At 45.1% G+C, this 14,327-nt stretch overlaps 1 protein-coding gene and 1 long non-coding RNA gene across 3 annotated transcripts; one reads left to right on the top strand and one right to left on the bottom strand.

The window, feature by feature from the left end:
- Nucleotides 1–83: 83 nt before the first annotated feature.
- On the top strand, nucleotides 84–7,007 carry LOC139706858 (uncharacterized). Of its 2 annotated transcripts, XR_011708513.1 has the most exons (3): nucleotides 84–202; nucleotides 4,371–6,095; nucleotides 6,189–7,007. It is a non-coding gene; the product is annotated as an uncharacterized lncRNA (long non-coding RNA). The 2 variants fall into 2 exon arrangements; XR_011708512.1 differs by having other exon boundaries at nucleotides 4,371–7,007.
- On the bottom strand, nucleotides 1,240–13,649 carry Tut1 (terminal uridylyl transferase 1, U6 snRNA-specific). The gene is made up of 9 exons (XM_027944226.2): nucleotides 13,503–13,649; nucleotides 11,258–11,448; nucleotides 6,348–6,663; nucleotides 5,971–6,071; nucleotides 4,375–4,844; nucleotides 3,279–3,388; nucleotides 3,012–3,122; nucleotides 2,758–2,850; nucleotides 1,240–2,435 (listed from the first exon to the last, which is right to left on the bottom strand). The coding sequence occupies exons 1-9, from the start codon at nucleotides 13,582–13,584 to the stop codon at nucleotides 1,282–1,284; spliced, it is 2,628 nt and encodes an 875-aa protein (XP_027800027.2). The 5' UTR covers nucleotides 13,585–13,649; the 3' UTR covers nucleotides 1,240–1,281.
- Nucleotides 13,650–14,327: the final 678 nt, after the last annotated feature.

Here is a 14,327-nt window from a genome sequence, read left to right as displayed (position 1 = left end):
TAGCTGGCCCGCCCCGCAGGCGTAGCCGACCAATCGGAATCCGACAGGAGGTGCAAGGCACCGAGAGAACGGAAAGTGTGAGAACCAGCTGGAAAAGCTGCCCCTTCATAGCTACGTGGCGCGGCTGCAAGCCTCGCGCGGCGCAGGCTCCTGGCGTGGTGCCTGCGGTTTCTTTCGCCCGCCCACGACGGAAGATTCGCTGGTAGGTTCCGCTGAGCCCCTCACACCATGATTGTGTGAAACCCAGAAGAGTTAGAAACTGCTGCGGGGAGGTGGCAGTTTGAGAAATTCCTTTGTTTCGCTTGTTTTCTCTAGAAAGGGATGCATATCTAATTAGGGCCCAAGTCAGAAACCCCTGAAAGGTAGGTTTGCTCCCATTAAACCTCCTTGCAGCTCCGGGATGCCGTTAGGGCACCGGATCTCTGCCATGTCCCTTCCACATCCTTCAGGAGGCTGGCTTGGCCATTCAGAGCTGAGGATTGTCGAACTGCGACGTAAGGCAGTTCCGTTCTGTGTGTTTATGCGGGGGGTACTGGAGATGGAACCCAGGGACATTCTACCACTTAACTGCATCCTCAACTTGAGACAGGGTCTCACTAAATCAACCAGGCTGTCCTCAAACTTGCGATCCTCCAGTCTCAGCCTCTGGGGTAGCTAGGATTACAGGCATGCACCAACACTGAGGCTGACAGTTATGATGGGTTGCCTTTGGGGGGGCGGGTGTACTGGCGTCTAAGTCATTGTGCTACATTTCCCAGTCTTTTTGAGACAGGGTCTCACTAAATTGCAGAGGATGGCCCCAAACTTGTGATCCTCCTGTCCCAGCCCCCTGAGTCGCTGAGACTACAGGCATGTGCCAACCAGACAGGATTGATAGGGGTTTTTTGTACCCATATTCAGGTTTGACAAATCTTTTAGCCAGTTTAAGAGTAGGATGAACTTTCCTGTTAAAGGAGAGACCAGATGAACCCAAATTTCTAGCCATGTCACTTATTCATAAACGTGGGGTGGGGCAGCAGGGTAATTGTGGAGGCAAATTGGTTCTAGCAAGTAAGTACTGATCAACCCACCATAATATCATTCAGGAAATGGGGTGAGGGGGGACCCAGAACCACCATGCTTATTTTAGGGTAGTTGGATCAGACAGGTGGGAAGGCTGCATGAAGCCCTGGGAACAGGCAGGAAAAAAGGGTAGAAGGATTCATACCAGGTGAAAATTAGAGAAAACTAGAAAGTATCTGTATTAAACTAGCAGCTTTATTGCCCTTAGGGTCCATGTCCTCAGAGGAGTTTTCTAAGTGCTTGAGGGAGAAAAACCTGTAAGAAATGATGGAGATCAGGGAACAGGCCTTGGGAGTCCCGGAGTGGAGTCACGGTGAGAGTCCGGTCAGCCTCGGAGGCCGATGCCACAAAGGCCAGGAGGGGTTCAGTTTCTGGTCTCTGTTCACAACAGTTCAGCCCCCCCAGTTCTTGGGTCACCTGAGCCTCTACTGCCAGCCATTCTGCTCCCACGCCAGCATTGCCTCCATCTCCTTCCTTGGTTTGCTGCTGCAAGCGTCTCCGAGCACGCCGTCGCCCCTGCCATACTCGATGCCACAAGGCACAGCGCCAGCTCACTGAAGACAGGGAAGATGCCCCCTTCCCTGTCTCGCCCTTCATCTCTTCTTGGGCCACCTTAGGTCCCATGGGTCCCTGCTCAGCCAGCAGCACTACATGGCCTGGCTGTCCCTCTTCTCCAGTGGCTAGATACTTTCTGGTCATCAGGGGTGGTTCCCCTGATTGCCCAGGACTCTGCATGGCCCAGTCTTGTGGTGTCTCTCCAACCTCTATAACCATTTCTTCCACCCCATCTTCACTGTGGTCCCCTACACATCCCTGCTGCTCCTCTTTTCCCTCCTCACAGCTCTTTTTCTGTCCATCAAGTTTCAATCTTTTGTTCGTCCCTCCCTGGAGAGACTCTTCAATCCCACATCCTTCTGACCGTGGTCTCTTGGTTCCCTGTTCTATATGGCATCCCAAGGCTTCTCTTAACACCTGGACCACAGCAGCACTGAGCTGGGGAAAGGGAAAAGGGGGTAAGGGGATGGGCATGGCAGACAGCAAGGAGCTCGGAGAGCTGGGCTGCAGAAGGGGGAGCAGCCCCCAGTCCCGACCCCTAGAGGAACGGTGCTGGTACTGGAGGCTTCGGCAGTAATTAGCTGCTGCTCGGCAGCAATTCTGTAGTCGCCCAACCACCCGGCTGGTCACGTTGGCTGCAACATTGTGACTCAGGTCAAAGGGGTCCTGGAGATTCATGGGGCCAAGGCGCAGACCTTCCCAAAGATTAGAGGGCAGGCCCCCTGCCACTGGCAATGCCTGACCCTCCCTCAGGGATAGCAGTGAGCCAGCAAGATCCCAGCCAGAAACGCAGGAGAAGAACTGAGCCAGCAGGGAACCTGGAGGAGGAGGTGGATTAGGGAAAGGGGGTCAGTTGGAAGCTGGAACTGAGACTGAGACAGGTCCTGCACCATAGCTACTTCCTTAGCAGGACTTTCTTTTTCCCTCCCAAGGGGCTCAGAAGAGTCCTGGGAAACCAGGCTTCTCTGTTCTGATCCCTATAAACAAGAGGTCAAGCCTCCCTTCCTACACCCCAGCCATGTCCTTTCCCAGATGCTTCTCCCTGCCTTTACTAGCAGAGTAGCTTTAGGCAAGCCACTGAACTGCTCCAAGGCATGGACTATAGAGACTGAGATTATTAACAGTCCTCCCCAGACTCACTGAGGGGCTCCACATTGGTACTGGGCTCCAGTCTTGAGGCATCCCTGGGGAAACTACAGTCCCAGCCATCAACTTCCACTTGCTCTCCCTCACCTGTGAAAGCAAAAAAGGAGGGGGTCAGTTGGAAACAGGAAGATTAGAGGAATGAGGGGTTGTAATTGGGTTGACAGCAGAAATCTCATTCCATGGTGGCTTTATAAGGAAGCAGAGGCACAAAACTGATGAAGTAGAAGGTGGAGGCTGGGCTGAAATACCTGCTTTTTGGGTGAGTTGGGACACAGTGGGCAACACAGGAGGGTCCCTGGTCTGAAGGAAATAGATCACAAGCAAGGTCAAGGCGTAGTTATTCAGAAGCGGGCCACTCCCTGTATAAATAATCAATCATTCCAGTTAGGGAAGAGGTGTTTCCAAACCCCTCATTGGCAGTTTTTTCAACCCTGGTTCCTATGTGCACCCTTCTCTCCCTGAATCCTTCGTTCTGATATCCAACTCAGACCAAGTCTATTCTGATTCATCCTTACCTGACAGCCCTCGACCCTGAGCCCAGCAGCGGAGAGTATACACAAGGGGCCGGACTCGCCCATCCAGCTCAGAGCAGAGACTCAAGAAACGGGAATTATGTAGGGCTAGCCTGGAACAAAGGAGACAAGGGTGTTAGGGCTTGGGAACCTATCACCCTATTAGATCTCATTCCAGACTTAGGGCCAGCTGCAATAAAATAAAGAATGTTTCCCAAAGTGTTACCAAAATACTGGTCTTGCTCTGGGCAGAGTGGTGCACTCCTGTAATCCCAGTAACTTGGGAGGCTGAGGCAAGAAGATCACAAGTTCAAGGTAAGCCTCAGAAACTCAGCCAGACCAAAACAGAAGGATTGCAAGTTCAAAGCCAGCCTCAGCAAAAGCGAGGCTCTAAGCAACTCAGTGAAACCCTGTCTCTAAATAAAATACAAACTAGGGCTGGGGATGTGGCTCAGTGGTTGAGTGCCTCTGAGTTCAACCCCTGGTACCCCACCCACCCTCACCAAAAAAAAGTCAGGGCTGAAGATGTAGCGCAGTGTTTGAGGAAGCCCTGTATTCAATCCCTAGTACCACACACAAAAAAATTATGTCAAATGAACTTGGGTAGGGCTGGGGATTTAGCTCAGTTGTAGAGTGCTTGCCTCAAATGCACAAGGCTGTGGGTTCAATCCTCAGCACCATTTAAAAAAAAAAAGAATTTGGGTAGCACAATAGTCTATATGCTCATCTTCACCATTCACAGAGCTGCTATTTATTACAAGACCTCTCAGAGCCTTTAATAAACAAAGCTATACAGTAAGGAAAGAAGAAAGAAAGGGGAAGGGGAAGAAGGAAAGAGAGGGAGAATCCTGTCTGAATTTAACTTTACCTTTCCCAAATTCATGTAGTCACAGAACTCTCTTCTACTTCTTCTAAAAACAGTATTTCAAAGAACACACTTTACCAACATTGAAATGGAAACCAGATAAGAGAGGTAAATGGCAGAGATAGAACCAAACAAGGACCACTTGACTTAGCAGATACAGAAGATTCCCAAGTCAGGACTCCTCCCCAGCACCCCAGAACTCAGCTAGTCTTTCCCCACCACACACAAAGGTACCGGTTACTGAGGGAGACGTCACCATGAAGACCAGAAGGTCGATGGCAGAACTTGACAACAGGGCGCCGGGCAGAAGGCACAGTTTGGACTCGGTACACCCCAGGGACACAGCCCCGGAGAATGGATCCCACGAGCTCCAGCATTGCTGCTCCCTCTGGCTTCTCCCCCTTTGGGGCCTCTGCTAGTTCCAGGGCCTTTCCCAGGTCCTGCTCTCCCCTGTCTTCCTGCAGTGGTGAGGCTGGAGGCAGGGACTGGGGAGAGGCAACAGTCTCAGAGGCCAAAGCCGAGTCCGGAGTCTGGGGTGCCAGGGAGGAGGAAGGAGTTCCACAGTCCAGGGCTTCAGAATCTTGGGGAGAAGCTGGAGACTGTGAGCCTAGAGGGGAGGCTAGGGCACAGGCCAGGGCTTGAGGATCCAGTGGAGAAGCAAGGGCTGAGTCCAATGATGGAGACTCGGGAGCCTTTAAGACTGACTGTGGATAGAAATGAGCTGTGTGAATGCCTCTCCTACTATCCCCTAACCAGGGGACATCTCTGACCCCAAGACAGTATCTATACTTAATGGTTATTATATGCCAGTCTCTATTCTATGGGCTTTACATATATTAACTCATTTTCTCCTTCCTCCTAGCAATCCTTTCTTAAAATAAACTTTTAATCCTGTAAAATGGTCTATATTTTACAAAACTATCATTGTCATGAAAGACAAAGAAAGGCAGAGGAACTATTCCAAAATAAAGACTAAAAATACAACAGGACAATGTCAGGACAGCTGTACCAGTATAACATTTCCTGGACTTGATCACTGTACTGGGGTTACACACTAGAGTGCCTTTGTTCTTAAGTAATTCACATTAAAATATTAAGGGTAAAAGGACATGATGACTGCAACCTTCTCTTAAGTGATTCTGAAGATATAAATTGTGTGTATGTAAAGAAATAGAGATTGGCGTTTTTCAAGAAAACAACCAACCCCTAGCCAGGCTAGATGAGGCATGCCTGTAATGCCAGCCAACTCGAGAGGCTGAGGCAAGTTTGAGATCAGCCTCTGCAACTTAGCAAGACACTGTCTCAAAATAAAAATTTAAAAAAGGTCTGGCAATATAGCTCAGTAGTACATAATCCCTAGGAAAGAAAGAGAACACAACTCTTTTTGGGGTTGGGGATGTAGCTTAGTGGTATATCACTTAGTTAGCATCCCTGAAGCCCTGGGTTCCATCCCAGCACTGCAAAGAAAACAATGACACTTTTTGTGGGGGCAACAGGTATACAGGAACTCTACTTTCTGCTTCACTTTTCTAAGAACCTAAAACTGGCCTAAAAAAATAAAGTCAATTATTAAAAAATAACCATAGCCCTTTCCTATTCCAAAAATAAAATGTGTACATTAGATGTCAGAAAATATACATAAGCAAAAACATAATCCTAAAATTACTCTATAACCTTTTATCCATCCATATTCACATTTCTCCAATAACAATAACCCTTTCACATAGGTCCCATTATTCCCATCTTTATAAATGTAGAACTAAGGCAGAGAGGTTAAGAACTTGCCCACAGTCATATGACCATTCCCTGCCTGCCTCCCTGATCACTCACCTGGGGCTCTTCCAAGTCACCCAGATCCAAGAAGAGGTCAAGATCACAGCCATGGACATCAAAGCTGTTTATGGACGAGCCAAAAGGATGGACCACACAGCCTAAGTGCCAAGCAGAGAACAAAGGTTTGATTCTCAGCACCACATTAAAAAGTAAGTAAATAAATAAAGATATTGTGTGTCCACCTAAAACTAAAAAATACATATATTTTTAAAAAGGTGCAGAAACATTAGGGAAGAGCAGGAGACTTCAGAACACAGTGGAGTACAAAAATGAAAGACCAATCAAATAAACACCTCCAGGTGAGGAGACCTACGTATTCAGACACGGCAGAGCAAAGGACAGGAAGGGATCACATGTTGGGGAAGGGGACTTACCAGGGAAGAACTCTGTGAAGACCTCCTGCATCAGGGCCACCACAAGGCTCCGAAGCTGCTGCTCAGCCTCAGACAATTCCCTCAACTGGACAAGTTTTACCATCTGTGCTTCCACATCCGGAGCCTCAGCTAGTGCTTTCGCCAGCTGGTGACTATCAGGCGCTGCTCCTTTGGGGGATTTGGAGGCTGGACTCTGGAACTCCTTCTGCTCCCGTGGCCGGACCCGCAAGCGATGTCCTCCCAGGCTGTGTTGGGATTGTGATAAGACAGCCTCCCGAGCACCCATGTCTCCCATCTCCACAATGGCAAATACTCCCTGGCAAACCACAGGAATGATGGTTTTGCAACCAAGAATCTAAACACATGCTCCCACAAAGTATAAGATTCTTTGAAATGCAGATTAACCCATGCATTGGGAATATGTACTTGTTTTCATTAACAGGGAACCTATTTAGAAAAGCAATTGTCGGTGGGGCTGGGGATGTGGCTCAAGCGGTAGCGCGCTCGCCTGGCATGCGTGCGGCCCAGGTTCGATCCTCAGCACCACATACAAAGATGTTGTGCCCGCCGATAACTAAAAGAAAATAAATATTAAAAAAATTCTCTCTTTACTCTCTGTCTCTCACTCTCTCTTTAAAAAAAAAAAAAAAAAAAAGAAAAGCAATTGTCGGGCTGGGGTTGTGGCTCAGTGGTTAGAGCGCTCGCCTCATGTGTGCAAGGCCCTGGGTTTGATCCTCAGCACCCACATAAAAATAAATAAATAAATAAAGTTTAAAAAAGAAAGAAAAGCAATTGTCTCTCAGAATTCTCATACATCATATTCTCACCCCAGTATGCCTCTGGAAAAATCTCATTTATTGTTCCTTATTTTTCCCAATAATATGATTTCACAAGCTATAATATGATCCATTCCTTAACTCTTCCTGGTTTGACTTAACATTTATGAAAACTCCATATAGGCTGGGTGCAGTGGCATACCCCTAGAAACCCCAGCAACTTAGGAAACTGAAAGTTCGAAGCCATCCTCAGCAACTTGGCAAGACCCTGCCTCAAAATCAAACATAAGCTGGATGCAGTGGTGCCCACCTAAAATCCCAGTGGCTCAGGAGACTAAGGCAGGAGGATCACAAGTTCAAAGCCAGCGTCAGCTGGCTTAGTGAGGCCCTAAGCAACTGTGTGAGACCCTGTCTCAAAACATAAAAAGGGCTGTGGATGTGGCTCAGTGGTTAAGCACCTCTGGGTTCAATCCCTAGTACCCAAATAAATAAGACTGGGGATATAGCTTGGAGGAAGTGAACCCGGGTTCAATTCCAGTACAAAAAAAAAAGAACCACATGGCACTGGGGGTTAACTCAATGGTAGACCACTTGCCTCGAATGAGCAAGGCCGTGGATTCAATCCCCAAGACCACACACACACACACACACATAAAAAAAAAAAAAAAAAAAAAAATCTTTAAGAATCTGTGTGGGGCTGGGGATATAGCTCAGCATTCAGTAGTAGAGCACAGCATAACATTTGTAAGGCCCTAGGTTAATCCCTAGCACACACACAAAAAAAATCTATGTTACGCACACTTCCAGGCATGAATGTAAATACATAAATCTGATCTTCAAGGGATTTAGCATCTAGAAAAAACAGCAATATAATGGCCAGGCTTCTATGATTTGAGTGAATTCAATCATAATCATTGGACCATGTTTTTGTTTATTTAGTTGTCAGTGGACTTATTTTATTTATATGCGGTGCTAAGGATTTAACCTAGCCTCATAAATGCTAGGCAAGTGTTCTACCGCTAAGCCACAACCCTAGTCCTGGACCATATTTTTTAAAGGTAAAATGTTAGCAGAAGCAGTAAAAACATGAGTGTTTGGGGGCAAAATGCATTGTTCTTTTATGTCCTCTCCAGTAGTAAAGCTGGAGCCAATATCCTCATTATAAAAAAGGACCCTCAGTTGAGTGCAGTGGCACACACCTGTAATCCCAGGAACTTGGGAGGCTGAGGCTGGAAGACTGCAAGCTGAAGGCCAGCCTGGGCAACTTAATATGATCCTGTCTCAAAAAACATTTTTTAAAATTTTAAAAGCTGGGACTATAGCTCAGGGTTCAATCCAGAGTACAAAAAAAAAAAAAAAAGGCATCCTGTAACAAACACAATGTGATAGTGGCATAAAAGATGAAGGGAATGGAATTGAGTCACACAAATAAACATGCACATCTCCAGTCAATGGATTTTCAACAAAGGTGCCAAGACCCAGGAGGAAAAAAACAGTCTTATTGATAAATGGTGCTGGTCAAATGGATAGTCATATGCAAAAGAATGATGTTGGACCTTTACCTCATACCATATACAAAAAAATCAACTGGGGGGGCTGGGGTTGTGGCTCAGAGGTAGAGCACTTACCTAGCATGTGTGAGGCACTGGGTTTCTCAACATTGCAAATAAATAAATAAAATAAAGGACTACTGACACAACACCTTTATTTTATTTATTTTTATGTGGTGCTGAGGATCAAACCCAGGGCCTCGCATGTGCTAGGCAAGTGCTCTACTGCTGAATTGTAACCCCAGCCCTGACAATTAAAACATATTTAAAAAAAAAGAAAAATCAACTGGGGGAATGGCCTCACCAGCACATAGGCCTGAGTCACAGATGGGGAGTGACCAAAAAGGGTATGAGATTTTTTTTTTTTTTTTTTTGAGGTAGTAAAATCATCTTGGAATTAGATAATATTGATGATTGGAGAGTGTTAATAAATATAGTAACCACTGAATTATATACTTTTCTTTGTAGTATTGTATTGGTGATTGAACCCAGGCATGCTGTGCCACTGAACTATGTCCCCAACGCTTTTGTATTTGTCTTGAGACAGTCTTGCTAAATTGCTGAAGCTGACCTCAAACTTGTGGTTCCTGAGTCGCTGGGACTGAATTATATACTTTTAAAGGGTGACTTTTTATGCGATGTAAATCATATCTAAATTTAAAATCATATCTCAATTATCCTTTCCTCCCTCACTTCTACCTTTATGCCAAACAGAGTAAAGAAACTAAGTGAAGCCAAAGACAAAGGCAGCTACTTGAACATGCACAGGCTAGTCTCTCAGGAATCATAAAACACCAGACCATAGTTCAACATCAAGTTTGCAACCAAAGCCCCAACTAGAAATTAAGTTTCCCTTTGCCTGGCCTGGTCTTGATGCACACATTTCTTTCAAAAACTTCAGGGAGAGGAGAATTAGCAGATTTAGAAGGCTGTATGTGTCCTGGCCCTTTTTCCCTTCTCAGTGCCCCCATCCCTAATTAGAGCTAGCATTTGTTTAGAGCTTATTTTAAATCAAGCAGTTCACACACTCTACTTCTAAGGCTCATATGTATTATTTCCATAATATACACCTCTAAAATTTAGAGAGGGCAAAAACTTGTGGCTGCCTCCCAAGTATTTCTTAAACTCCAGAATTTCCAACTTAATTATTTATAATATATTGTTAATATATATTTAAATTAATATTATGTGTTATATATCTATATAATTCATATAACTATATTAGCTTCAACATATTGATTAAATAACTAATTAATGGGAAAGATCATTCTTTGCAGAAGAAATAATTATCAACAAAAATGGGGACACTGAGGTTTCTGAAGAAGTAACTTGGGGGGGCTGGGGATGTGGCTCAAGCGGTAGCGCGCCCCCCTGGCATGGGTGTGGCGCGGGTTCGATCCTCAGCACCACATACAAACAAAGATGTTGTGTCCGCGGAAAACTAAAATGTAAATAAAATATTTTTTAAAAAAAGTAACTTGGGGAAGACACTGACAACTGTCCACCCAATATGCATTTTCTTTCTTCTTTCTTCCTTATTAACAGAACCCTGACTTTGTTCAGAAACAAAGTGCCCATCTGAAAAAACTTAATTTCATAGGCTTCCCTACAGCTAGGGGTAACATGTGACAGAAGTCTGATTGAGGAAATATAAGAAGCCTAGCAAGAAAGTCTCAGAAGGAAGGGGAAAAGGGTGTCAGAATCAGCAGGCATTAGCCTTTTATACTCTGCCCTTCAACCTAGTGAGAGCCACATGACACGTCAATACTGACAGAGCAAGAAAACAATAAAACCATGGACTGCCCAGGCTAGACTTCTTGTTACTCAAGAAAAATGAAGCTTTTATCCAAGCCACTTGAAATTTGATTGCTCAATGGAAGCACTAATAAAATCTTCTAAAAGAAGACCTGGTCTGCTAAAGAAATATGGATAACTTTTTGTGTGTGTGGTACTGGGGATGGAACCCAGGGCCTCAGGCATGCTAGGCAAGCACTCTACTACTGAGCTATTCCCTCGGCCCCTAAGCCCCTAAGTGATCACCTAAGCCCCACCTATATAATCAGAATGCAGCTTCAGAACCACAATATTACCAAACAATACAGCATCACAATAGTGGATTTGTTTCAAGAGACTAAAGAAACAGTAACAAAAGGTTTGCATGGAAGCAAGGCAAAAAATACTACCACAAACAAGCTTGTTTGTCTAGCACTGTCCAGGTCAGGTTTTTCTGACCAAATCACCACAGATCTTAATGTAGTTATTGCCAATGGTATAGTAGTCTATAAGCACCAATTTTTCACTATAATTATTCATTACATTGTTTACTTTTTCCTCTAGATTATAAGCTCTGTACAAGCAGGAACCATATCTATCCCATTCACTACTCAGAATGCAGTCCTAAACACAGGAACATATAAAATACAGGGGATGGGAAAGGGGTGAGAATCTCACAAAGCTATCTGAAGTTATGTGGAATCCACGAAGGACAAGCCACATTAGGAACCAGCCAAAGCAAACTGCTAGTTTGTCTCTTTTGGTATATAGCACACCTGACTCACTCTACCCCCAAAGCTATTCACTTTACCTTGTCTTTGTCCATGACAACACTGGCCACAGGTCCAAATGCCTGGAAGTACTCAGAGAGCTGGGCAGAATTCACATCCCTGGGAAAGCCACTAACAAACACACTTCGAAGTCCCTGGGCCTTTCTGGCAGCTCGAAGTTCTACCAGATGCCGGTGCTTCCGGCCTCCCAAGTGGGCATCTAGGCTGGGTCCTGCAGAAACAAGTGTGAGACAAAAACATCCAAATTATTCTTCAGTGTATCTGTCTTCTGGCTCTGCTCTGTGCATACTTAAATCCTACTGATACTTTGAAGTCACAGAAAGTGTGACCTTTAAATAAACAGTGTGACCTTTAAATAAACAAAGTCCTGGCTCCCTTCATATTTGACATTCTTATCTATTTGTCTATATGGTACATTGTCTTAAGTGGTTTCCAGGAGAACTGCGACACTACAAGTAGTTCTTAACTAAATCCATTATGTACATCATCCTGTATTTCAGACACCTATAAAATCATTCAATTTAGGGGCTGGGGTTGTAGCTCAGAGGTAAAGTGCTTGCCTAGCACATGTGAACCCAGCACGTATGGTACTGGGTTCAATCCTCAGCACCACATAAAAATAAATAAATAAAATAAAGGTATTGTGCCCAACTACAACTAAAAAAACTAAATATTTTTTTAAAAAATTATTCAGGTTCAGGCTTTTTTTCATTTATGTTTTTTGGTGCTAAGGATTACACCCAGGGTGCTCTACCACTGAACTACATCACCAGGCTTTTTTAATTTTTTGTTTTGAGACAGGGTCTCACCAAGTTGCTGGCCTTGAATTTGCAATCATCCTGCCTCAGCCTCCCAAGTCGCTGGGATTACAGTTGTGTGCCACCACACTGATTCAATTTAAAATTTTATGGGTGTCCTATATATAGACTGATGGAACATAAAGGGTTAAACCATCAATAAATAAATTTCATGCGTATATATGTGTGTGTGTGTGTGTGTGTGTATATATATATATATATATATAATGCTAGGTAGAATAACACCTGAAAATTATAAAGAAATTTAACAGGCAACTTATCCAAGTCATATAGAGAAGAACTGAATAAATATAAGTTCCTGGATGATCGTCATGAATCAAATGTGGATATGTGAATAGTGACTACAAGTATAGAATATGAAACTGCACTGCCCAAGTTCAAATCCCAGCCCTGTGAAGCTGTGTGAGTCTTGGCCAAGTTGCTTAACCTCTTTGTGCATCAGTTTCCTCAGAATAAAATGAAGATTAAAAAAGTACCTACCACAAAGCTATTATTCATATATAGCACCTGGCAGAGAGTCTGATACATGGCCAAAAGTGGAAAAATTAGCTGCCAGTATTATTTTTATTACCAGTCAGCTGCTTGATGTCACCAAAGTATCTGTGGGGTCAAGAAAGACTCCTAGGGTAGAGGGGAGGATGGGGGTAAGAAAGATGGTGGAATGAGATGGTCATCATTACCCTAGGTACATGTATGATTGCAGGAATGGAGTGACCCGACTTTGGTTACAACCAGAGAAGTGAAAATTCTGCTTCATTTGTGTAGAATGAATCAAAAATCATTTTGCTGTCATGTATAACTGATTCAAATAAATAAATAAGAAAGAATGACTCCTGGGTTTCTGGTTTGTCCTACTAAAGACATATGGTGGAGTACCATTCGCAGAGAAAAAAAAAACAGAAGACTCTGTTCAGGAAGATCCCAATTCTAGATTTCATTGAGCCTTTTGCACTGTTGTACAAAGACCTCTGCCTTTTCCTCCTGATACCTTCTGCACCATTTATGCCATACAGTTTCACCTGTCCTCTGTAAGTATTCCCCAACTTGATTACTGCCTTCTCTGTAATGTCACAGCTCTCCAAACACATCCACAGAGCACTGAAATATCTCAATCTAGATGATGAGCTCCTGTATCTCTGAACGCCGCCCCCGCCCCCCGGGAAAAAAAAAAAAAAAGCCAGCAAAGGACCAGGCAAAGAGCAGATGTCTGGTAGATGATGGTTAAAGAGCAAATAATAAAACTTTCATCGTGGAGATTTCCTATATTGGAAAGGAAAGGCGTAAAGTGGTGGGACTTTTCCCACTCTCCAATCTTCTCGTTCGTATCTGAAAGAAGAGGTGAGTGACCCTACCAACCGACTTAACGGGAACTATGATCAATTACCCTAACTTTCGCTAGAACCCAAAGGTGAAACCCACAACCACCCCCTTACTAGCCACCGCTTACGGTTGGCTGTAGTAACGTGGCAGAGGCGGCAGCGGAAACCCCCACGCGACAGCGATTCGACATCCGAATCCACCGCCGCCATGACGACTCTCCCGTACGGACAAAATGCAACCACTTCTGCCACCGCCGGAATTCTTCCAAACCGCGTCGCACTCAGAAGCAACTTCCGCCAGTCTTACAGGAAGTGGCGTAAAGCTGCCATCCGCGCAAGCACACTCCTCCGGAAACCTATCACCTTCGATTCAGGGTTCCGTTTCTAGCCTGTTTTAGCGCCCATCTACGACGCCGATTGGGGTGCTCTGACCAGGTCCGGCGTTGATTGGCCCAAAGAATCGTGAATATTCATAAGGCATTCACAAAGACTGGCGTCGGGTTGGCGTCGCCGGGCCCGCTGTTTGACAGCTGGTCAGTTTTCTTGCCAAGTTGCGGTGCGCTCCTTCTCTTCTCCGGACTGTAGAGACCCTAGCGCGGCTGCACCCTTAACCCCAAATTTAGCCAGTAAGTGAAGACGGAAGATGGGCAGCTTTCAATCATTTATCCTACGGAGCCCAGGGAGTCCAGCATCCTCAGGGGCTGCTCCTCCCTCTATTGTCCGGTTCTGCCAAACAGTTGTTTAAGGCCCGCTTCGTAGCCCTCACTGGGGAGCTCTGCTCCCAGCCGGTACCTTTTGGATTTCATGAGGCCACAACCACATCATTACAATCCTGAGCCAGGCTCTTTATTTCCAAGGTAGCGGACTGCGTGGTGTACGAAATCTCCAGGGTCTCGGGCCCACTTCAGAGTAGTGCATCGGAAACGATTATGGTGGTAGATGAAATAACGATA

This window comes from Marmota flaviventris, chromosome 9 (assembly GCF_047511675.1).
Source record: "Marmota flaviventris isolate mMarFla1 chromosome 9, mMarFla1.hap1, whole genome shotgun sequence".
Taxonomy (NCBI): Eukaryota; Metazoa; Chordata; class Mammalia; order Rodentia; family Sciuridae; genus Marmota; species Marmota flaviventris.
The sequence above is the reverse complement of the archived record's forward strand: the minus strand, read 5'-3'. Positions and strand labels throughout refer to the sequence as shown.

Coding starts and splice junctions, on each gene's coding strand:
- Tut1 (XM_027944226.2), bottom strand. CDS start 13,584: ATGGCGGCGGTGGATTCGGATGTCGAATCGCTGTCGCGTGGGGGTTTC. Junction 6,072..6,347: donor CTTCACAGAGTTCTTCCCTG/GTAAGTCCCCTT, acceptor CTTGGCACTTAG/GCTGTGTGGTCCATCCTTTT. Junction 3,389..4,374: donor GACGTCTCCCTCAGTAACCG/GTACCTTTGTGT, acceptor CCTTTGTTCCAG/GCTAGCCCTACATAATTCCC.